At 39.9% G+C, this 25,481-nt stretch overlaps 1 protein-coding gene across 6 annotated transcripts in view; it reads right to left on the reverse strand.

The window, feature by feature from the left end:
• The window catches only part of AKAP13 (A-kinase anchoring protein 13), a 346,999-nt gene that overhangs the window by 237,251 nt on the left and 84,267 nt on the right, over positions 1-25,481 (reverse strand). For all 6 annotated transcript variants that reach the window (XM_061179975.1, XM_061179974.1, XM_061179973.1 and 3 more), the window contains exon 2: positions 11,584-11,627. In XM_061179975.1, the coding sequence (XP_061035958.1) occupies positions 11,584-11,616 (33 nt within the window). In that variant the 5' untranslated portion in view covers positions 11,617-11,627. The remainder of the gene's footprint in view (positions 1-11,583; positions 11,628-25,481) is intronic.

Here is a 25,481-nt window from a genome sequence, read left to right on the forward strand (position 1 = left end):
TCTGGTACTGTTTGGGCTCTGAGGCCACTTCTGATTAGCACACACACAGCATATTAATCCACTGCACAAAGTCCTCTTCACTGAGGCTGGACACAGAAGTCCAGAGTCAACAAGAATCCAATGTGATGGCAGGAAATCACTCTAAGTTTTTCTCAAGATCTAAATGTGAGTCAAATGGAAAGGCTCTTCTGATTTCCCTTATTTAAACGGGCTTGGGAATCATTCACAGGATTTGAACCCTAGGTCCACCACAGCTGCAACCTCAGACAAGTCAGTTACCCCTTGTAACCCTCACTTCACTGGCTCTAAAGTGGAAATACAGACCAAATCTTTTGTCTCTTGTGAAGATTAATGAGGGAATGTGTATAAGTGCCCACCAGGGTACCCTGCCAAGAAGAAGTTCTCAACCAGTAGCAGCACCCTAAGCCACCTTTCCCTTCCTTGAGAAAACAGAGAGCAACATCACCTTAAGAGACGGACCCTATTCTAATAGAAATAGTTGTAATCACTGGATATTGTTTTGCTTTGTTCATTTTAACTGAAGAAAGGAATCCAGTGCCAAAGATCTACCTTCCTATGATGTTCCTCTACTGTCAGGATGTTCCTGCCTCCTCCCAGAAGCAGTTATAGGCAAACACTCAGTGCTCAGGAAAAAGAGAAATGCGAAAGGACATAATAAACCAGATCTGTTGGGGTTCTGGACATTTGTTTTGTAATTAGAATGGCTCTTCCCCTTGAAAATCTAATAAATGTGGGTTTCATCCCAATCATACGGCAGGTAATAAGTATCCCATACATAACCCTGCAGCACGCTTAGAACAGAATTTATACCTCACATCTATCTCTCTGCTTCTAAAAAAGTATTTAGTTTGTAAGGTTAAAAAAAAAATGCCTTTTGGTTTTCCTGAGGGAGACCTAGAGATGTGTTCAATAGACCACAAATCTTGGGGACACCAAAAAAAAGCCAAGTTTATAATTGAAGGATCTGAGAAATGAACCCCAAGTTTTTCCTCTTTAAATGTGTCCTTATGGTTATTTTAGTTAGTGAATCATCAGCGTCCAATATAAACCTTCTGAGTCAGTGTTAAGAGTCACAACCATCCATTCTGGAGTGTCATTAACCATCAAGTGCCCAATGCCCACTGGAACACTTTGGCAACCAGTAAGGACATTATTCTAATACAGAAAAGCATCAAAGACCTGCAGGAGCTGCACTTTACAAGAGAAATGCCTCACTTACTGTTCAAGGGCCTTGATCTTCCCTTCCTTTCACTGGTCCAGGGCTAAAAACCCACCCACCCTCCTGAAGATAAGTATCTGACCAAGTAATTCACCAGGATGGCTATTACTGACTTGCCTACATCCAAAGTTACAACCCACATTTTACTTTTACTTTTTTTTTCTACTGAAGAGGGATTTCAATTAGAAACTGTAAACTACTCTCCAATGTGTCTACAGCCCAAAAGACATTCTAATCCTTACCTGTTCTACTTTGAAAAAGAGTTCAATGCTATCTTTTCAAATATTCCTCTCTTCTTCAGCGTTCCCACAGCTACCTTTTTTCCTCTTACTTAGCCCACTTACCACCAGACTTATACCACAACTTCTCTGTGTGTGTACTCTGAATCTTAAATTCAAACCACTGCCTCCTGCACACTGGCTGGGCTAATTATTTGCAGATCCTGCTACCTGACCAGATCAATCACAACCCCTATGAAACTTCAGGCAAATCCCTCAATCTCTCTGTAGCTCAGTTTCTTCACTCTTCCCGCAGAGTGAGCTCAACCACCCCGAAAATACAATGATCCCTATGACTCATCAAATTGTTCTCCAGTCCTGACCTCTCCTACAAAGTTCATCCCCACACGGAGCGCTGACTGCGGGACAATCACTTGGGTGCATCGTCACAACTTTTTCTACAGAAAAGTAAAGTGATGAGAGGAGAAAGGAAGTGACTTTCTCTGGAATAATCCGGATCTCCTTATTCTTCACCCCTATTGTCTCCTTGTGCCTTATAGACCTTCAGGTTCGGCCTGGCCACATTTCTTCTAGAATTAGCCTGAGGCCTGAGATAACAGGCATCCAAAGATCCTTTCATCCTCCTCCTTCAGAAGTTTAAAAATCTTTCATCCCCTTCAGCTGTTAGTCTGGGGGAGGATTTATTTACTGTTGCTAATGTCCAGTTGCTAGGTTGCTAGGTCCCGTAGTGCTTAGTGCGTGGGGGTGGTGGTAGGGCCTATTTTGTTTTATAAATACCAACCTTTGCTTCCTGTGCCTGGCTTTTTCTTTTATCACCTGATAGCATTCCCCATCCCCTATCCTTTCTGGGAAAAGTCTACGTTTTTTTTTTTTCATTGGGGCATGGTTGTTTTACAATGTTTTGTTAGTTTCTACTGTACATCGAAGTGAAGTAGAGTTCCCTGGAAAAGTCTATGCTTTTATCTAGATAGTGAGAAGGATTCTAGAGCCAGAGGGTACATGTACTACGTTCATAAAAATTGTTAGCAGCCACGTGGTTTGCCGCATGTTGTTTACTGTAAACAAGTGGCTCAGACCATAAGTCCCATAATGGCTAGAGATAACAGTTCAGGACTCAAGAGATATAGGCACTATGTCTAGCATGCCTTTCCAATTCGCTAAATGACTAGGTAGGCTAGTTATTTCACAGAATACATCTCTGGAATAAAATCAGATACTCCAGGCTACACTTTGCAGGGTTGCTGTACATATCTCCTTACAATTGTAAGGAAGTTACATATGCACAATAAAGACATCGTTATCACATTTATTTCCTTGTTAGCAATGCTTTTAATCACAAAGATGACATCACTGACTATTCAGGACTCACACAAGGTAAACTTAATCAATAATGAAACTTGGGAAACAAATGAGCATCTTTATTTTTTTTAATGAGCAACTTTTAAAAGGCAGTTGTTCTGTCAAAAAGAAGCAAAGTGCTACAAAATAACTGGCTAACTGGCCTATACTCTTCCAAAATGCCGGTATCATGAAAGACAAAGAGAAGCAAAGGAACTGTTTCTGATTAAGAGATTAAAGAGACTGTAAATAAATACAGTGTGTAATCCTGGATTAAATCCTGAACTGGGGAGAAGAGGGGAGGAGGATGGTATAAAGGACATTACTGGGATGATCCGAGAAATTTGGATATGGACTTACATTACCTAAGAGTATTACATCAATGTTACAATTCCTGTTTTTGTTCATTGTACTGTGTTTCTGAAAGAGAATGTCCCAGTTCTTAAGAAATCTATGCTGAAATATTTAAGGAGAATAGGGTATGATGCCTGGGAAAAGCAACTTTCAAACAGTTCAAAACATATATGTAATACAGAAAATGATAAGCAAATCACATTTAGGTCACACCTAAATGTTAATAAAAGATAAGTAGAGGTGAAGTTGCATTCTTCTAACTTTTCTATAAATGTGAACTTATTTCAAATAAAACATTTAAAAAATTTAAAAACATGGGAAATGGAAGACTAAACTTGGGTTACTTATTTTAAAAGGACTTTATATGTGCAAGTCTCTATCACATTAAGTGGGATGAGATTTGTGTGTTTTATGTAACGATTACGGACAGCAACTGTGCATGTCAGCTTCGTATACAGAAGAAAGACAATGGGTTTGAGAGTCACCATTTCTGGGTAAAGCCCTAACTTTTGCATATACTAAATGAACCATCTTGAGCTCTTATTTCCTCGAGTATTATGAGGGTAAGAATGAAGCTTCCTCCACCCTCACAAGGTTGCTGTGAGAACCAAATGATATAATGTATGCAAACGTGTGTTTTAAACCAGGAGGTAGTATATGAACATGAACTCTTGTTTTTAAGGAGTTGTCATCCAGAAAGGTTACAGGTGACGCAAATGAGTGTGACACCAGTAGGTGAAGCATTCACGGAAAACCAGAAAACGAAAGGACTACTATGAAATCCTATCATACACCGTTCATTTAGGTTCACAAATGGACTAAGAGCAAGTTTTGAAAATACATATTTTTCTCCCCAGAAGCAATTCAACCATGAAAGAATATAAAAACTAAGCAGAAAGTTTTAATTACACTGTCCTTTAATAAATGAGAGCCAAATCTGCTTTAAAATGTTCCTCCATTCAAGAAAATCCAATTTACATCTAAAACACGGATCTTAAAGATGACTACAGAGTACTAAAACTATTTTTCCTCAGATGGGTAGTCCAAAATACTATGCTTAAACTGCCTGAGAATCCAGTCTGCCCAGGGCCCACAGCTCCACATTAGGATTAATCCAATATCCCTAAGAGGCCTGACCTGACCCCGAGCCACTGAAGGCTCTGAAGTTCAGAGTGCACTCAGAGGTGGGTGCTGTGCTGGGCTTCAGACGTGATGAAAGGCAGTCCCTAGGGAGGTCACCCAATGGTCTGTGAAGTGCTTCAAGATCAGGCTTTTCCCTGTCTCCTCCCTGAGTCTCCAACCTCATCCAGGAGAGGACGCACCCCGCCCCCTCTGCACTCTGAATCCCAGCGGCCATTTTTTCTGTTCCCCACACGTATCAAGCCTAGCCCTCACTTTAGAGCTCTGCACTTGTTCCCTTGGGCTAGAACACTGTGCCAGGATCTGCACGTGGCTGGCTCCTTCTGGTCATTCAGGTCTCAGCTTAACTGGCCCGCCCCTCAGAGGCCTTCCCCGACCATCCAGCCTAAAATAGCCTCTACTAAGGCACAATCACATCACATCCTATTGTTTTTTTTACTTTCATTAAACTGTTCTTCCTGATGTTTTCTTGTTTATGATTATCTGCCTTCTCCTCACTATAATACAAGTACCATAAGAGCAGGGACCCTTCCATTCTGTTCATGGCTAAGTTTCCAGCATCCAAAAAGGGGTTTGCACAAAGCGGGCACCTGAATGAAAGAATTCCCCAGCTCCAGCTCAAAATTCACTTCCAGTACTAACGTGTGATTGAAATTTAAGAACTCCGGGAATAAAAAGTCAAAGACTCACATGCAACCCAGATTTCTGGAACTCCTTCTTCCTCTCTTGATTCAACTTTGCCTTCTCTGCCATAGTCCACTATCCTAATTCCATCCACTCTTATCCGCTCAAAGAACTCATCTATTCTCAGAGTCGAAAGTACCAATTTCTTAAAGATGACTCAAACTCTCTCTAGTACAAAATCAACTTTCTTACTCCACAGCTCCAAGCCCACATCTCCCACTGTAATCAGGACATCAATATGCCCTTCAACATGTCTAAAGAACAAAGTAATCGTCACCTTCCTTCTTTTCCACATCTGGCAATGGCATCAGCTGTCATTCCCACTCAAGTTCTCAAGCAACTATCATTCATTCTTTTTCACTCCCCACATCTAATAAAGTATGTAGTCCTACTGCTTCTTTTACATATTTCTTGCATCTGCCACTGCCTCTCCATTTTTACTGCCACTACACAACCTAGGCCCTCCCCACCCAGAGGGACACTACGAAAGCCGTCAACGTTTTTACCACCGCCACCCAAAGGTCCTGCAACTGCGATTCTCACACATGCACCCGGCAGTAATCAACATTTTTGTAGAGGCTGAGGGAAACACCTGACCTGGTAATGTGACTAGCCTGCCTAACACAAAGGCTGTACTTGTGGAATCGCAGAGCTGACAGGCGAGGAAACCAAGGCACAGGCAGGTCACACTACTGGCAGCCGAAGTTCCAGGTTCCGCGTGCTCCACTGTGAACAGTTCACGAAAATAACTCGTTACAGTAGCTTCATTTAAACACTCAACAGTACTGCCACCTGTACAGTATGGGACATTTCTTACATTTTAACTATTGCAGCTTATTGTGGACACATTTTTATTCAAAGACTGGTTAAGATGGTTATTTGGAATATTTGGAATCCAGACTATTTTTCTTAACTTTCAGGTAAAAGTTCTTCTCAGGATCCAGTGTTTTTCCTTATTAACTAGCAGTTTTCTCTCTTCTGTTGATGACATGTACCCCTAGCATATCTCAAATATAAACTAAAAGAAAAACTTCAACACACTCTATTCTTTTGCTTAGTACTTCTTTCTCTAGGTGCAGAGAACTGACCCCCTTACCAACGGACTGTCCTGTACAGTTACAGTAGTCCCCCCATCCTCAGGGGGTACATTCACCCCCAGTGGACGCCTGAAACCGTGGACAGTACTAACCCCATATATATTTTTTCCTATACACACACACCTGTGATAAAGTTTAATTTGTAAATTAGGCACAGTAAAGAGATGAACAACAATAACTAATAACAAAATAGAACAATAACAATTATACACTGTAAAAGTGATGTGAATGTGGTCTCTCCCGCCCTCTCTCTCAGAATATCTTATTGTACAAATTTAATGCCTTTTCCATCTTAACAAAAGAACTTCTCATTGCAGTGGCTTCTCTTGTTGCGGAGCACAGGCTCTAGGCACGCGGGCTTCAGTAGTTGTGGCACGCGGGCTCAGTAGTTGTGGCTCATGGGCTCTAGAGCACAGGCTCAGTAGTTGTGGCGCACGGGCTTAGTTGCTCCGTGGCATGTGGGATCTTCCTGGACCAGGGCTCGAATCCGTGTCCCCTGCATTGGCAGGCGGATTCTTAACCACTGCATCACCAGGGAAACTGCCTGTAACTTTTGCAGTTTGAAGTGCGAAAGCAAAACCAGCATGAATCTGTTTTTCCTTCCTCACAATTTCATGGATAGAAGGCTCATTCTTACCATAGATCTTAGCAACCTCAGCAAACAAATTTTTTTCTTTCATTATTAAGTCAAGAACCTTCACCTTTTCACTTAAGGAAGCACTTCATGGCTTCTCTTTGGCATATCTGAATTGCCAGCATCACTACTCTTGCGCTTTGGGGCCATTATTAAGTAAAATAAGGGTCACTTGAACACAGCACTGAGATACTGCGACAGTTGATCTGATAACCCAGACGGATACTAAGTGTCTAGCAGGCAGGACACACTGGACAAAGGGATGATTTAAATACGTCCCCTACAGGACGGAGCAGGATGGTGTGAGATTCCACCATGCTACTCAGAACAGTGCACAATTTAAAATTTATGCATGTGGGACTTCCCTGGCGGTCCAGTGGTTTAAGACTCCACGCTTCCACTGCAGGGGGCACGGGCTCGTTCCCTGCTCAGGGAACTAAGATCCTGCATGCTGCATAGCGTGGCCAAAAATAAATAAATAAAATAAAATTTATGAATTGTTTATTTCTGGAATTTTCCATGTAATATTATCAGTCCATGGGGACTGCAGGTAACTGAAACCACAGAAAGCGAAACCGTGAATAACGGGGCAACTACTACACTTTTCTTCACCCAAACAGTGTAAATCCCTGAGAGTTGGCTTAGTTCACTGAAAATGGAGTACACTGTCCCTCTTTAAAAAGGGATCACCAATTGCCTCAATAAGTATTACTGCTGATCGACATACTTGAAATCTGAAATTTAAAATAGTCTTCCCCAGTAGAGCCTGCCCAACTTCATTAAACACATAAATCATATATAAAGCACTACTTTATTAAGTATATTCCCCAGAACTGATGTCTAAGAACCTTGCTTCCCTAACAGAACGAAGCTTTTTTAAGCTTCATAAGCTTTACAGTGGTTTCTATGACTAAGCCCAGAAAATACAGATTTAAATCACAATTTACCATCATTGATGAGCTGTGTGACCTTATCACAGTATCTTCAAAACTCATTTCCTCATCTCTAAAACGGAGAGGTTGAAGCAGATATCATCTGAAGTCTCTATTACCTCTAAAGTTCTCAAATTCCATGATGGCAAGTTCAGAAAACTTCTAACTGATCTCTCTGCTCTACTCTCTCCTTCTAAACTATCCAGCACACTACCACCAATTAATTTTCCCAAACTACTACTGTATTAGCTTCCTATTACAACAAATTACCACAAACTCAGAGGCTTAAAAGAACACAAATTTTATTATCTTACAGTTCTGAAGGTCAGAGGCCTGAACGACTTTCACGGGGCTAAAATAAAGATGTCTGTGTTCCTTCTAGAGGCTCTGAGGAAAAACTGTTTCCTTGCTTTTCCCAGCTTCTAGAGGTGGCATTCCTTGACTCATGGACCCTTCCTCCTTTTTCAAAGCCAGCAGCGTGGCATCTACAAATCTCTCTCTGACTCCCTCTGTCACTTACAGGAATCTTTATGATTACACTGGGCTACCCATATAATTAAAGGATAATCTCCAGTTTCAAGATCCTCAGCTTAATGAAATCTGTGAAGTCCCTCTTGCCATGTGAGATAAACATCCACAGGTTCTGGGGATTAAGACATAGACTCACTTGAGGAACCATTATTCTGCCTACCACAACTACGTAGTTTTATCAGCCCCCTGATCAAACACTTTCAATGGCCAAAAGCAGACAGAGACATCAGAAGAAAACTACAGAATATATCTTTTATACATAGACACAAAAATCCTCAACAAAATACTAGTAAACCAAATCTAGCAACACACAAAAAGGATTATATACCATGACCAAATGAGATTAATCCCAGGAATGCAAGGTTGGTTTAACATTCAAAAATCAATCAATGTAATTCAATAATGGAATGAAAGAAAAAACCCACACAATCATCTCAATAGACAGAGAAAACGTTCAACAAAATCCAACACTTTTTCATGATAAAAATACTCAAATTAGGAACAGAAGGGAACTTCCTCAACCTGATAAAGGCATCTATGAAAACCCACAGCTAGCAACATCATACTAATCTTAATGGTGAAAGACTGGATGTTTTCCCTTTAAGATCAAAAACAAGACAAGGATGTCTGCTCTCACCACTTTTATTCAACTCTGCATTGGAGGTTCTACTCAGGGCAACTAGGCAAGAAAAAGAAATAAAATAAAAAGATTGGAAAGGAAAAAAACTATTTTCATCATCTTGGATGTAGAAAATCCTAAGGAATCCACTAAAAAAGTATTAGCTAATTAACAAGTTCAGCAAGGTTGTAGATTAAAAGATCAATGTACAAAAATCAGTTGTACTTATATACTAGCAATGAGCAACCTAAAAATGAAATTAAGAAAATACCATTCACAATAGCATCAAAAAGGATAAAATACTTAGGAATAAAACTCACAAAAATAAAAGGCATGTACACTGAAAATTACTGATATAAATCACTGCTGAAAGAAACTGACCTAATGAAGGATGACCTAAATGAAAGGAACAGAATTGAGTGTCCAGAAGTAATTCCCTACATTTATAATCAATTGATTTTCAACAAAGGTGCCCAAGAAAATTCAATGGGGAAAGAATAAAACTGGATGACTACCAAAAAAATTGCTGTTCATAGCAGCATTATTCATAATAGCCAAAAAGTGGAAACAGCCTAAATGCCCATCAGCTGAGGAGTGGGTAAATAAAATGCAGTAGGTCCATATAATGGAATATTATTTGTCAATAAAAAGGAACAAAGTACTTATACTTGCTCTAACATATACCTTATATACATGATGCTAAGTGAAAGAAACCAGTCACAAAAGGCCAGGTATTGCATGACTCCATTTATATGAAATTTCTAGAACAGGTAAATCCATAAAGACAGAAAGTAGATAGTGGGTGCCATGGGCTGGAGGAAGGGGAATTGATGAGTGGCTGCTGAAGGGTGCGGAGTTTCTTTTGGGGTGATAAAAATGTTCTGAAGTTAAGATAACACAACTGTGAATATACTAAAAACCATAAATGAGTGGATTTTATGGTGTGTGACTTTTATCTCAATAAAGTTGTTCGGGACTTCTCCGGTGGTGCAGTGGTTAAGACTCCACGCTCCCAATGCCTGGGTTCGATCCCTGGTCAGGGAACTACATCCCACGTGCATGCCACAACTGAGAGTTCTCATGCCACAACTAAGAAGCCCACCTACCGCAACTAAGACCCGGCGCAACCAAATGAATAAATAAATATAAATATTAAAAAAAAAAGGACTTTTAAAAACAAAAAACAAACCAAAAAATAAAGTTGTTTTCTTAAGTCCAAGGTATTCAATTCATGTGCAAACCCACTGGTGAACATAATAAATTGTCTCCAAGTAGTCTGGAAAGAAAATAAGAACATAGGGCTTCCCTGGTGGTGCAGTGGTTGAGAGTCTGCCTGCCGATGCAGGGGACACGGGTTCAAGCCCTGGTCTGGGGGGATCCCACATGCCGCGGAGCAACTGGGCCCGTGTGCCACAATTACTGAGCCTGCACGTCTGGAGCCTGTGCTCCGCAACAAGAGAGGCCGCGATGGTGAGAGGCCCGCGTACCGCGATGAAGAGTGGCCCCTGCTTGCCACAACTAGAGAAAGCCCTCGCACAGAAACGAAGACCTAACACAGCCATAAATAAAAATAAAAATAAAATAAATTTAAAAATCATTAAAAAAAAAAGAACATAAAATATCTTCTAAGAACACATATATGAACACATATATTTTTCTTTGTATGTTACATTTAACATAGAGATAAACTATGGAGCATGATCACATGACTGCTCTATGATAGAAAAGTATATGACTTTTATTAACACGGCATGGTTAAAAATAAATACATAAAATGAACAGTCTGTTTAAACACCATTAAAAGCTCCTCAGCGGTCACAAAATAAACTCTGCACACCTTCTTGTGTGCTTTCACAACTAAGCGTCACCCACCTCTTCAGACTTATCTCCCATCACCCCCAACACAAATTCAGCAGGGCAAGACTTTCCACTACCATCCTTCCCCGCTCACTGAACAACATGCTCACTGCCACTCATCCCTCTACCATCTGGTCTGTGTCTTGAACAAATTCTGAGGATTTTTCAGCCAACGAAATGATCCTTCATCTTCAAGACCTGACTGAAGTCCTGTCCCATCAAATAAGTTTTTTTCACGTCTCCAGACCATACCAACCCCAAACCCTCCAGCCTCTCACAAGTCTAACTATCCATACCTCTAAGCCAGCTCCTCACCAAACAGGCACTTTTCACCACTCTGATTCAGATAATTCACTCTTACAACAGTTTTTAAAAACACACACACACACACACACCCCCCTAGAATTTACTTTTTCCAGCCTCGATTCATTCATTTATCCATTTCATCTTATAATTCCCTCACTTTAGGGAGATGATATATCAGCTTTCACCCAGATTCTTAAAGTAAATGGCACTTTTGCCAACGAAAGAGTGCCACCTAGTTGTGGCACAGGGTATAACTGACCATGGCAGTAGGAAGCTCTACATACTACTTTTACAGAAATGCACTGTACATAAAAATAAGCCGGAGTATCGTTTGGCAGGGCAATGCAATTGTTTTATACACACATCTTATCACCCCGATCAGTCTACCTCACAAGTCTTATGGGCATTATTTGTTCTCCGCTCAGTACCATGCATTATTAGTCACTTAACATTTACTAAATCAAATTCAATTTCTGAAGTGTATTATGCCAATAAATTCACGTGTAGATGGTTAAAAATTCCTTTGATAATCACATGAGAGCATTTTTTGAGTTTATTATAAGAATTAAACAGCAAAAATAAGTATAAAATGAAATCTTGCGATTTACTCACATATAATGGAGCTTGTTGTGGATTAAGTTTCATGACCCAGGACACTGAAACAGAAAAGGGAGAAATAAATGAGAATAAAATTAAAAGTTATCGTCAAAAATTTAAAACCCTCCAAAAGTCCTAGATGTCAAGCAAGGTTACAAAAGCACAATCACAAGTCTGAGATTACTGGATGCCCAGCTTTCCTTAGAGGTTTGGGGAGGCAAGAAGGTCAAAGATTGCAGAATGCCTTGTAGCCCAGATTCCATCTTTTCAAGTGGGGAGAAAGATTTTCTGATTGAAAAATAAAGACAAAAGGCTTCACTGTCATAGAAGAAGTTTCAGCAACAAACCAACAGGATATTAAAATCAGTTACCAAAGCAAGAACAGCGTGTGTGCAGTTATACTTTTACATAATCCCCCAAACTCACATGATGCTACCTAACCAGGGATTCCCCCCAGTCTCACTGGGGCGCTTAGGGTAGGAGGGATCGGCAGACCACTAGAGAGCCCTCTTCCTCTCAGCCCTCCTCTCAGAGAAGGGGGGCTACTGCTGGCCTCCAACAACGAGAAGTTGTCACTTTCCTCAAAATTAATAGCTGGATTCCCTGTGGTTACCTGCACTAAATGAATTCTCACAAAAATCTTAGGAAGAACTTTAGAGGAGACTTCCAGCATTACATAATACATTTGTGAATATTAAGAATAGCATGTTCTTAAAAGTTTAACTTGGTAATTTGACCAGGATTTCCTCTAAGCCAAAATGATCATCGTCCAGTATTGTGTACTTCAGAAGGGCAGGTCTTTTGCCAAATACAATGAATTTGAGAATAAGCTGATCCCATCTTCACAAGAGTCAGAGAAGCACACCCAAGTGATTTCATTATAATCAACTTTAAGTGTCTTACCCATGATAGGGGACTGGATTAAATTATTATCCAGCAATATAAAAAACAACAGTACAGGAATGTCATTCATACATGCAAAAAAAAATTAAATTCCCATATGTGGTATTATACCAGACCAGATCACAAAAGCGTAACAATTAATTGAAATCCCAACAGCATAAACTGGAGGTTATCCAAGACCAGATTTTAGAATAAAAAGCAATGCCTTAGCAACCATGCATAACTCCAAGAACAGAATCCTCTCAATATTAAAATTCTCACAAATCTGCCAGTTTGGTCAGGCTGTGTGTGTCTGAGGATCAAGGCTCACCCAAAAAAAACAGTTAACACACACCTGTGGAAAAAAAATCTATAACCAGGCTCCTAAAGCACAATCACCTCCAACCAGCAGGCCATGGGTTTCACTGTGTTCTGCTGGAAGACATGCTCACAGCCAGGGAGCCCCCGCAGTGACTGACCACCTCCCTGCCTGCCCCGTTCATCCTCTGGTCTACCTGCCACACACACACATTGTAAGAGACTTCCCGGCTCAGGGCACTCTTTCCTTCCTGCCAGCCTTCATTTAATGATTTTGTACCCATAGGTGCTAAAAATCACCTGCAAAAATCCACACTGAAAACCAAGCTTGAGAAATGTAGCAATAACCAACGCTTTTAGTAGAAAAATAGAGATTTCCTGCCCATCAGATGCAAATAGCAAGCATAAATTAAAAAAAGAAAGACTGAAGATTGAGTACTTTCTCAATGCATTAAATATCCATTTAATTTAAAATTAAGCTCACTGTGCTCACTGGTCTTTTAATCAGCTTTCCAGGTCCTATTCAGACTTACCTGGGACAAAAGACTAAAAGAACCTATAAATTTATGAACCAATTTGCCTTAATAACTTCTGAAGTGTTCCTGTCATCCCAAGCAGAAGAAGTATCAGTGGAAACCAAAACAGGAATTAACACTTTGTAATCCATAAGGTTTGGAGAAATCCACAGAGACAAACTAGTGACTTAACAGCCCTCTGATGCTTCTTGATTTGCCAAAAAACCTAGAATGACGTGTATAAGGACCACAAACATCAACTTATCTGATGTTCCCACTGCATTTGACGAAAGATCTGGTGAAACTCACTTGGCTCTAAGGGCTGATGCCATCTGAACTGTCTGCAATCATGAACTTGCCAAAACTTATTTCAAAGCCAAACCCATACAAGTTATTCTGATATGAGGATTAAAGAGGGATGACAAAGTGTCTGTCCACTCACACTGGTCAAATGGACAGGTCATTGTTGTGTTGGCAACACAGCCGTTGAAAGAATAAATCTGTCAGAAGTCATCGAGGTAATGACCCCAGAAGCATCAGATTGGTAAATTCAGATTGCCTTTAGGCTTCTTCAATGCTGACATACCAGGGGAAAGCGAGGACTAATATTTATAGAGCTTTATATCTAATACAATTTTTAATCCCCATAAAAAGATATTATTTTATCCCATTTCATTGGGAGGGAAAAGTTCTTTCAATGATTAAATTATTTAATATCAACATCAAGAGGTGGGAGAACCCAGATTCAAACCCCGTCTGATGCCACAAATTGACTTGCCCTACGTCTAGCCCTCATTCTACAAGCAATACAGACTCTCTTTGACTTTGTTAATTCAACTGTCACTGGGCGTCTCCAATGTGTCAGGCACCGTACTCAAGGCACTGAGAGCACAGAAGCTTCACAGAACTTATTCTAGGAGTAACACAGATAAATAAAGCATTAAAATAAACAGTTTTCAGATAGTGATTAGTGAGTGCTACTGAGAAAAATAAAACAGAGAAGAGGGAACAGGAATATGGTGCTGAGGGAAGGCCTCTGTGAGGTGACTTTTACCCAAAAAATGAAAGAGATTAAGAAAGCTAGTAATACAGATAATAGATGAAAGACCCTCAAACCGGTCCTAAAACTGAGAACTCAGAGTTCCGATGCTAAACCATCGAAAACTTGCTACGTATAATCCCTCAACTTATTTCACACATTTAAACAGACTTACTTTACTTACTTGAGAACTGTGTTGTAAAAAAGGAGCATATTACAGGAAGGCAGTCTTTTGGGTCAAAGTAAATGCACTTAAAAATCAACGTATACACCAAGACCAATTTGGAGATCACTGGACTCTTTGCTTTGCCAACAGAATTTTTATCAAGCTTTCCCAAATGGAAAATTAAAAGAAATGCACTATGTCCATTCAATCATTTCATCAAGGAATTTTAAGAGAGAAAACCCTAGAATTTCTTCCTTACCCAATAACTAACTAGTGAGTGACCTTGCACAAGTTCACAAGTTTACTGGGCTGCTTCCATGTAACACAAGCACAACATGTGACAGACACAGTGGGACAGTAAAGGTTGCATGCTGTTTGAAAGAGACCATGAAGAAAAGGAACTATCAAAACTCAAAGATTTAAATGATGTGATTTTAAGTATGTTCACCAACTCTGCCACTCAGTAGTAACCTGCTACAATTCCGAGGAGTCATAAATTCAGGGGGTGTGAAATAATTACAAGCACGGTAATTAAGTATTTTTAGTCTTCCCACATTTTGCATTTTATTTCAAAATGCTCAAAGGAAAACCAAATTTAATAGCTTGCTATTGTATAAATGTCACACGTTCACTTTATGTCAAAACAAGACTCAACCAATTTTAATGCAACTGTCTCAATTATATAAATCTACACACTCCCACAACACCCCCATGCAAGAAGTCTCAGGGTACTGCTGATTATGATTAGACTTTGTGCTGATCCCTTCTTGCACTTTAACATAAACTATCACCATAGGGTGCAATGCACAAACCATCATCAGAATGTACACCAGCTTTGTATGAACATTAACAGTAGCAAAAGTTTTGGAATATTTTGCAATTCACTCTACCTGAAAATGACTGTGTAGAAACTCAGTCGCTATACAGGATCACAGAGAAACTCAAGCGAGAAGTGATATGCCCGTTTGATTAGTTTGGGGGAAGTAAAGGACAGAAAGCACTTCCACCAACCAATGTGCCTGAGCAAACGAATGCAAAACCTTAGAAGCTACAAAAAAAAAAAAATTTACACACCTAAATAAAACTTGGTGTCCACAACAGGTGTCAGCAAACATTTTTGTAAAGAGCCAGATGGTAAATATTTTAGGCTTTGCAGGTCATATGGTCTCTACTGCAATATGTAAATGACTTGAGTGGGGCCATGTTCCAATAAAACTTTATTTACAAAAAGAGGAAGAAGGCTAGATTCAGCCAGTGGGCCACAGAATGCCAACTCCTGGTCAAAAACTAAAAAAATACCTCTTAATAATCCAAAGGAGCACTATGTCCTCACTCAACAGTTTTATATGTCTCAAAGAATATTTTCATCTAAAAAAACACTTCTCAATACAGGAAAGGCATAGGGTGTGGCACAATATTCTCTAGATGAGAAATCAGATTAAATGGGTAGGCATCCAAGTTCTTTACTAATGAACTGTATGAGCAAGTCACTTAACTTGTCTGAATCTCAGTCTCCTTACGTATAGAAAGGGCATAATAACTGCTGCCTATATTATGGAGTTGGTGTAAGAATCAAAAGCAAGTGCCAAGTACTAATGTAGAATATGTCTCCAGTGTATACTGTGTGAATAGAGTGAGATGCCAAACAGTACGCATAGTATCCTCTTTTTGTGTAAGAAAGGGGGAAATAAGAATATATATCCATGTTTGCTAGTATCTGCATAAAGAAACACTGGAAGGATACATTAGAAACTAATAAAACTGGATATGAAAGGTGAGGGTCACATGGTAGAAGAGGATCTGGGTGGGAGAATGACTTCTTAATAAATCTTTTTATATTGAATTGAAAAAAAAAAAAAGTGCCAAGTAAAGCACTTAAGCACACTTGCCAGGCACAGAGTAGAAGCCACTGTTCCTTCTTCCTGGCAGAGTTTCTGGGTCTCAGTGGAGACTACCACATAAAATACTTTGAAAAGTATAAATGGTTAAATGAAAGGCTTCAGGTAGCAAGAGATGCATTTCTGTCTTAAAACACGTTGGTGGGTAAAGTAGAACTGCAAAATAACCATAGAAAAGGATCTGGAGGAACAAATACCAAAATGTTAAATGTATGTATTTCTGGGGATTACAGGGAATTTTCATTCCTAAATTATGTTTGTTAATTATAACTATTTAAACAATGAACAGATATTACTTTTGCAATCAGAAAGGAAACATTACACACAGCACATCTGGTTTAAGTCCCCGGTCATTCAGTGTATCGCAACTGACCTAGAAATGAGTAAAAAGACCTTTTTTTTCCCTAAATGAAAACACTGAATAAATCTACAATCTTTACTAAAGGTCCCTAGAGCTAATAAAAGCAAAGCAATTAAAACAAGAATGTCTGCAGCCATACGTTTGTAAACTTAAACCAAACTCACTATTCTTTAGCCACAGCCACACAGTACACTAAACAAGCCTTTAACAGGTGCTCCACCCTTAATGAAATGCCCAAGGGGAGGTGGCGGGAGGGGGAGAGAATCACAGGCCCCCCTCAACACCGTATCAGGTAATTATACTGCAGACTGCAAACTCTCTTGAACCTGTGAGCGTGGAGATCTCAGCCCATTTCCTAAGGACCAGCTGTCCGTCTCTGACAAACCTATCACTTCAATTGGTTTTTGCAAATGATTTTTGTCATCCACAACAGGAAAGCTTCTAAATCCACAAAAAAGATGTGCAGCCCCCAGTCTCATTAGGAGGAGGACAGCTGTTTGGGACACAGCCAAGTGTAAACAGAGTATTTTTACCTGCAGGGTACTTCCATGGCAAAATGTGCTTCAAATGAATTTCCCTGGCCAGAGACCCTGCTAAGACTGGGCTACAGTAAATCCTTCGAAACCCACAAACATTTGGGGTGAGGGTTAACATGGAAATGACAATGCATACTCTGGATTCTTGCAAAACAGTCAACATTCAGGTCTTCCTCAAGGAAAATAACAAGATCCAAAGACTCCTTCCTTCATTCCTAAGGAGTCTGGGCTGGTGGCTATAAACATGTTATGAACTGGTTGAGGGTGGGAGCCAGGAATTCTGAACAATAGAAAAAGAAGCACAGTACAAAGAGCAGACAGACTCTTCCTGGGGAGGATGTCAAGTTATACAAAAAATATAGAATACTACATGTACGAAACACATTTCCTGAATTAGGGACTGAGGAAATCTTACAGAAGCCTCATAAATGTCCAAGTTCTTCTGTTTAAAAAGATGCACTGATTAATAACTCAGCAGTTTGCTCTAAGCAGTGATTCTCAAATCTTAGTGCACATGAGCATCCACTGGAGCCTTCTTAAATAATGCCGACTCTGGCCCGGTCCCCTCCCCCCACTTCCGCCATCAGAGTCCAAATCAGAAGACCAAACCTTGTGATGTTTTTGCTTTGAAATCATGGCCCACACTTTTGGAAACAATGGTGTTGAGATCCATAACACATGTCTGATTCTCTCACGGCACAGTAAGCCTTGCTCTGTCCCACTGTCTCATGACACAGTACTTACTACACACCAAGAAAAAAGCAAAGCACTAGTCGGAATTGGGGTGAGATGGGAAGAGGAGCCTATGGCAGGTAGTCAGGACATGAAAAGAATGAAGAATCTAACAAAGTGCAATACGCACAGTAAAACAAAAGGATTCAGCAAACTAAGACAAAAACCCAAACAACAAAACACTAACACCCACATTCACTCATTTAATTTCTTCTTTATCAGTGCTGGATTACCCAATAGGCAGAATGATCCTGAACTTAGGGCAAACATACACACGCAAAGTAATTATCGTGGAACAAAAAAATCAGAACTCTTTCCATGATAATTAATTAACTAATTAAAATAATTAAGAAATTAAACTTTATTTTAAAACTCTGACTTTCTTACACTCATCTTAGAGCTTGCTCTAAAATTCATATGGGAGAGTACACCATAGTCTTTTTAGAGCTTAAGGCCTCCTTTTCTTTATATATGTATATAATTTCTGCCTGGCACATAAAGACTCAATAATGGGAGATAATCTCATATTTCTGAGCCCTTAGAATATTCCATGTACAGCTAGATGCTGAGCTTTAGGGATAAACACCACATGGCCGGTACCAATTTCATAAATGACACATATTAAGTAACCAGGTAATTTATAGTACAATATGATTAAGTGCAATAATAAAAATTTTACAAGGATCAGGAAGGAGCTATAAACTCTCTAGAAGGTGGAGGCCCAGACACAGCTTACTGGAAGAGGCCAACCCTGAGGCAATTTTCACCAAGTGAACACAGAAGTGTAGTGCAGAAAAAACTGCATAACCAAAGACAAGACAGCACAGTAAGTTCTTAAGAACAATACAGAAGAAATGAGAAGTGCAAGCAGGGGATGATGGGAGAAGTCAGGAGAGGCACTCATGTAAATTCACATGCCTCAAAGCTGCTCGGCCTCAGAAGCCAAGGAAGGAAGACAGAGAAAATATACAAACCAGTGGACACAGCTCTAGCCTAAAGAAATTATGGTCATACAACGGCACTGGCATCAACAAATCTCTGCTTTGTTTTTTCTTCTTCATTTTCTTTTCTTTCCTTTCTTTGTCATCTCTCTTTTTTTAAAGCTCAGCTCGAATGTCGGATCATACACAACTGCAGGTTCAAAGATTCATTAAAAAGTTTCACTGGAAGGTAATCATGTAGCCTCAACTCAAACCCAGACAGAGCAAGTATCTGTTGCGGGTTACAACCAGTAAGGCCAGGCCAGAACCTCACCATGGCTTTCCTGAGGTGCAGCAAGCAAAGGCTGGCTTCCCAATCAATTTCCACAGGCCCTGGGATCCTCAACCCAAACCCTAGGCAAATTCTGTCAGCCATGGAACTCTATAAACGCGGTCTCAGAAGCAGCCCACATTACCCTCCTTCCCCAAGTAGGAATCACTGCCAGTCTACCTGCCTCTGCTTGTAGACGTGAGTGCCAGGGCCTTATCACCTTGAGAAAATCTCTCCATGCTCCATTTGCACCTCTGACTCAACCTTCCTAAAATGCTTCTTTCGTTCTGCAGCTTCCTCTCTGCCTACATAGTAGTATGCAATCACTTAGCAAGGTTCTTTGGGGGCACCAACCTCTTTTCTTTAGGAAGTTCTAGGAGATAGCACTAAGATCTACCTTGCTTCAAGAAAGGGAGGGAAAAGCCTAAAAATAAGATGTGATCACAGTTTTGGGAACACATTTAACCCATCTTAGTTCTTCTAAAGGTGGAGCCCTGCACCCTAGGGCTCATAAGCCCAGATGCTGCATCCACAGACACACATGGGCAGCTTGGGACTGGCAGTTGCCAACAGAGAGATTAATAAGCTCACTACATTTCCTCTGCAAAATATTCCATATCATATTTATTTTACACCAACTCTCTATAAGCCACTTTGATAATAATGAAGATGCTAAAGGAACAGATGACTGCACAGTGCCCATCTAGATTGGGGAAACAACCTTCTAGCATTTAAGAATTCTTGGCGGCGGGGGGGTTGGCGGGGGAGGCAGGTCCGAGAGGGAGGGGATATATGTGTACATGTAGTTGATTCACTTCATTGTACAGCAGAAACTAACACAACATTGTAAAGCAACTATACCCCAATTTAAAAAAAAAAAAAAAAACACAATTCTTTAGCAACCCCTCAAAGAAGAATGCAAGGATAAAAATGAGAATGGCAATATAATTCAGAGAAGGAGACAGACAGACTTGGATTTGAGTTGTTAACTCTTGCACTTCTGGCTGCATACCTTGGACAAGTTATTTAACTGCCAGGCTTTATTCTCATGTGTAAAATGGGGGAAAATAAGAATAAAAGATGTGTGTAAAATGTTTATACAGTACTAAGCAACAAGAAAATACTCAATAAATTAAGCTCCTGTTCTTATTGCCTGGTATGAGTTATGTGATTAGCCATTTCAGCACTCACCTCGCATCACATTCAACTACTCTACCATCCTAATCACTGCTGATGTCTAATTCTAAATAAAGGGCATTGATGAGGGAAATGGGGACCCCAACAGATACAGTGCTCTACTAAATATGCCCTTTATCTTTGGTGAACTCTCAGAGGCCATCCAGGCTCCCCCACTACCCCTTCTGATGTCTCTGCAGAGTGTTCAGTGCATTATCTACGCGGCCTTATTTCGCACTCCTCTCCCCTACCCCATACCCTCCCTTCCACTCAGCTCCTACACACACCATCTGCATGCACCATGCTCAGTCCAGTCCTTACTCCTTTGCTCAAGATAATGCCTTCCACCTTGCTGATAAGCTAATCTATACAATCAGCAGTAAGTCACACACTGGGTTTTATTTCTCTTTTATTTCTGTGCTTACCTTTTCCTCTTAACTTGTTTATCCTAGCCCACCACACCCGTATATGTCTTCTGTAGCACTCCTCCACACCACTACTGCTCCTGTCACAGCATCTGGCATGGTACTGAGCACCCAATAAATACTAAAGAAATACCTGATTGACATGAACATCAGAGACAGAAATTAATCAGCTTTTCCGCACCATTTGATGGTAAAGGATCCACAGCTATAAGAACAAAAATCAATCTTACCAAAGTATCTAAGGTCAGTCTAGTCCCAGAAGGCTTACCTAGTAGCTTATTTAAGAAATCCAGCCTGGATCAATTTGCTTGATTGGCCAGAGAGGTAACAGAGACCAGAGTGGGGAAATTCAGCCTCATTTAACTGGACAACAACCTCAAAGTAAAGGGGAGGGCAAAGAGCTGCTTCACACCATACTTAGGCTCTTGCATGATGATTGGTACTTCAGGGAAGAGGAACACTTGCACATGTTATTTCAATCCTCTTTTGGTGTTTAACACAGGCTTGCGGTTTCCTGCAAAAATAGTTTCTGCTGCTTTGCAGAGACCTATATAGAGAACAAAACTCCAAATGGCTATTCCACAGGTGAGAATTTTGCCGGCAGCTGTATCCTGTTATCCAAAGGAAACGGAACTGTAAGCTGCCAGGAGGTCCAGATACAGGAGAGCAAGACCATAAATTCAGTAAGTGCTGACAATCTTATCCCTATGGTAGTAAGTATAAACTTTAAATTTAGAAAAATTCACACACAGCTGGGTTTTATGTAAATTAACCTCAGCAGGGGTTAAGAGAGACATCCTGTAAAGAGACTGCCAAATTCAAGCCTTATACTTCCTTCATCCCCCCCAACCTCTATCATCCAAAAAGCAAGCAATCCAATGAGCTAAACCAATTATAAACTATTTGGAAAGACTAAATATAGGCAAGTGGGCGCTCACACAAATGTAGACATTACTGAGCTGGATGACCTAACCTGGACAAATCCCAAGGCCTGGAGTGGCTACTTGGTTAGAAATTATTTCACAGTGACACACAGCCCACCTTCTTGGTCACATTACATGACAAAAGCACTATCACATCATTCCCACAAGTGGCAGGCAGAAGAGGTATTAGAAACAGATGTTAGGAATGTCAATGTTAGCTTTTAAATTGTTAAAATGGTTCTCGTATCTGGAGGATAAATATTGCCTTCAATGTTATTCTCCAGTAGTATGTCTTTAAATTAACATTTTGAGAACAATGGTATTTGAAAACATGAGAGGTGGCTTTTGTTTTTTTTAAACGATCTCAAAATCGGAGGGAAAGTTTTAAACAACAAAGACTTCAAGTAAAAGAAATCTGTACATTTCATAATTAAATGAAAATTCTACAAAGTCAAAGAAACTCCAGTATTTTCAGCAGCCCGCTATTAGAGTTTTTTGGGCTTTTTAAAAATATTTATTTATTTTGGCTGCACCGGGTCTTAGTTGTGGCATGTGGGATCTTCGTTGCTGCATGCGGGATCTTCTAGTTGCAGCATGCGGACTTCTTAGTTGTGGCAGACGGACTTCTCAGTTGAGGCATGCATGTGGGATCTATTTCCCTAACCAGGAATCGAACCCAGGCCCCCTGCATTGGGAGCGCATAGTCCCACTGAACCACCAGGTAAGTCCCTGTTAGGGTTTTTTCAAATATTACTTTATTAACTTCTTAAGTGAAAAATTTCATTTTTAAAGGAGATTTTCTATTCATAAAGCATCCCTGGCCTGAGTTATCCGTTAGGGAGTCATTTTGTTTTTATATCATACAATGAGCAGAGAGTATTTTTTTAAATTACTGATAAACTTAGTTTAGGTGGAAACAACTAGTCCAGTCAACTAAAAGCACACGAAAATCATCACCCCTACATCTAACAATCTAGATGCCATATAGAACCATAACAAACTATAGAACCTGTGATAATGTGATTAGCCGTTTTAGCAGAGAATTTAGCCACTTAAAGACCAAAATGTATCCGTGTTCTGACATAACAGAACTGTTTCTCACCGTCTCACTGTATGGGAAAGGTCTCCCTCAGTAATCTCTCCTCCAAGTCACATTGAAGGGGAGTCTAAAGGAAACACTCTGCACTCATAGCGTCCACGGTAGGGGAGGAAGTGCCTATGCATTTTGAAAATGGTGATTTATAAGAGTTGTGGCTAATTCTGTTTGGATGTTAATAAAGACAATTCACTTTCAATTAGGACATACAGCTTCACAAAACAAACACAAGTGTTTGACAACACTGAAGTAAAGAACTGGTAAGATTATATCTCAACGGAGTCGAAAATCAACTACAACATGTTCTGCAAATTCTGCTAACTTGATCAGTTCATTGAAAAATGGTTTAAAAATAATGATTCAAAAGGCAGCTTTCCATCAAATTATTAAAAGGTTATTGCCCGGCTAAATTTGGGTGATATTACACTTGTTCTGGATTTAGAAATAACAGAGTTATGAGAAACTTTAGAGGTTATTCCCTGAATTTCAAATTTTCTGAATTCCTCTTAATAGGAAACTCTTAGAGGATCACATATATTAATTTTCCATTTCTTATTCTATCAGTTATTAATTTCCCCATTTGAACCATAAGATCGTTGCTTTAAAACATTTAGCATTTCTAGCTATGTATGAGTAGATAAGTGGCACATAACAGAAATGCATAATGATGAATTGTTTCAAGTAAATGTGGAAACAGACAATATTACTATGCACATGAAACTTCAAATACTTAATATATTTAGAATACTTAATATATTTAGAATATACAAAAAGAAAAAGCTACAGAAAGTCAGGCATCTGCTACACAATACCCTTTCCTTTAAAATTATAATATTTCAAAATACAAAAAATACATATAGGTGTTTCATAAAATAAATGTTATCAAAGAATGACCCAAGTGCTAATAATCTGGTCATAATGAACACTTCAGTTGGCTACTTTTTTCTGAAAATCTTTACAATCAAAAAGTAAACTGGAACTTACTTGCAAAGCAGAAATAGAGTCACAGATGTAGAGAACAAATTTATGGTTACCAAGGGGAGAAGTGGGGGATTGGGATGAACTGGGAGATTGGGACTGACATATATACACTACTATGCATAAAAAAGATAACTAATGAGAACCTACTGAATAGCACATAGAACTCTACTCAATGCTCTGTGGTGACCTAAATGGGAAGGAAATCTAAAAAAAGGAGTGGATATATGTATACGTATGACTGATTCACTTTGCTGTATAGCAAGAAACTAACACAACATTGTAACCCAGCTATACTCCAATAAAAATTAATTAAAAATTAAAAAAAAAATTTTTTTTAAGTAAATTAATTTAGGGGAAAAAGAGTAAAGATTTCCAGGCATACTGTCCCCAAAATAAAACTGTTGCTTTGCAGGTTTTGTTAACTGGGAATGAGGGTGGCACTGAAGAACAGGTACCTGTACACGTGTCTTCCAAGAGCCCAGGCTGTCCAGAAAGCAATTCGACGCGGAAGAGATGACGAAGAGAAGATGTAAAGGATGCAAACAAAGGTATGTGAAAGGCAGCAAGAGGAAATAATTCAATTCAGCAAGTATTTGCGTGTGTACTCTAGACAGAGACTGTGGATAGAACAACAAACTATAAATAGTCCAAATAAACTCTCCTGAGAGCTCTGTGATCTTGGCTTTCTGATTCTCCACATAAATTAAACAGGCCCCACAGAGATCCCACCCCCACTGCAGCAACAGTTGGTTCAGTGCTGGATTAGTCACAGTTAGAAGACGGCCAGAACTCAGACTGCGCCGAAAGAATGAAAAGCCACGGTTGCTCCTAAGATCTGAGGTGGGAGACAGAAGAGGCAACACCTTCAACATGCCCTGCCAACTGATAAATGGATGAACTGCTCTGACCAGAGTAAGAGGACCACCCGGAGGAGGGCACTTTAGTCTGAGCCCTTGCCAGCTGTAAGACCTTCCTCCTCTGCATGAAGCAGCTGGTAATCACGGGCCTCTGAGAACCACTGTGGGTCAATCAAAAGTGGGCAGCTCTTCGGTACAGTAATGACACAAAGTAGATAGATGTTCTATACACTTTGTCTTTCACTGGCACAAACCCAGCCAGGCAAACCTGACTTGGGACAACCAACAAGAAAAAAACAGTAATGCAAGATGGAAAAGACTGGGAAACAGAATCCTTACTCCTTACTTGCAGCAACAGCAGAATCCTTGAGAAACAGAGGCCGCTCAACTAACCACTAGTTTGGAAGCTTAGAGTTAAAACCTCAGTGATATGAACTCTCCTTCTAAGTGACTTGAATAAAATGAAAAAGGTGTTTTCAGCTATCAAACTTGGGCTCAGGAACAGCTGACTTCGTGGCTGGCTCTCCATCAGCAGGAAGTAAAATGGTGAAAACCACAAGCCAACAATCTCAGCGCCTACCCCATGAGGTAAAAGCTCATAGGTCAATTTTTTTTCATAGTTTTAAAAATATATTCCTAATTCCTCTTTCTTTCCCTCTGTTGCCCTCCCCAAATGCTGGTACAACCAAACTAAAGATCGCATTCTAAAATAACCTCCAGAGACATTTTAAAAAGAACAAAACGGCCCCAGTACCTA

Source organism: Eubalaena glacialis, chromosome 2, assembly GCF_028564815.1.
Source record: "Eubalaena glacialis isolate mEubGla1 chromosome 2, mEubGla1.1.hap2.+ XY, whole genome shotgun sequence".
Lineage (NCBI taxonomy): Eukaryota > Metazoa > Chordata > Mammalia > Artiodactyla > Balaenidae > Eubalaena > Eubalaena glacialis.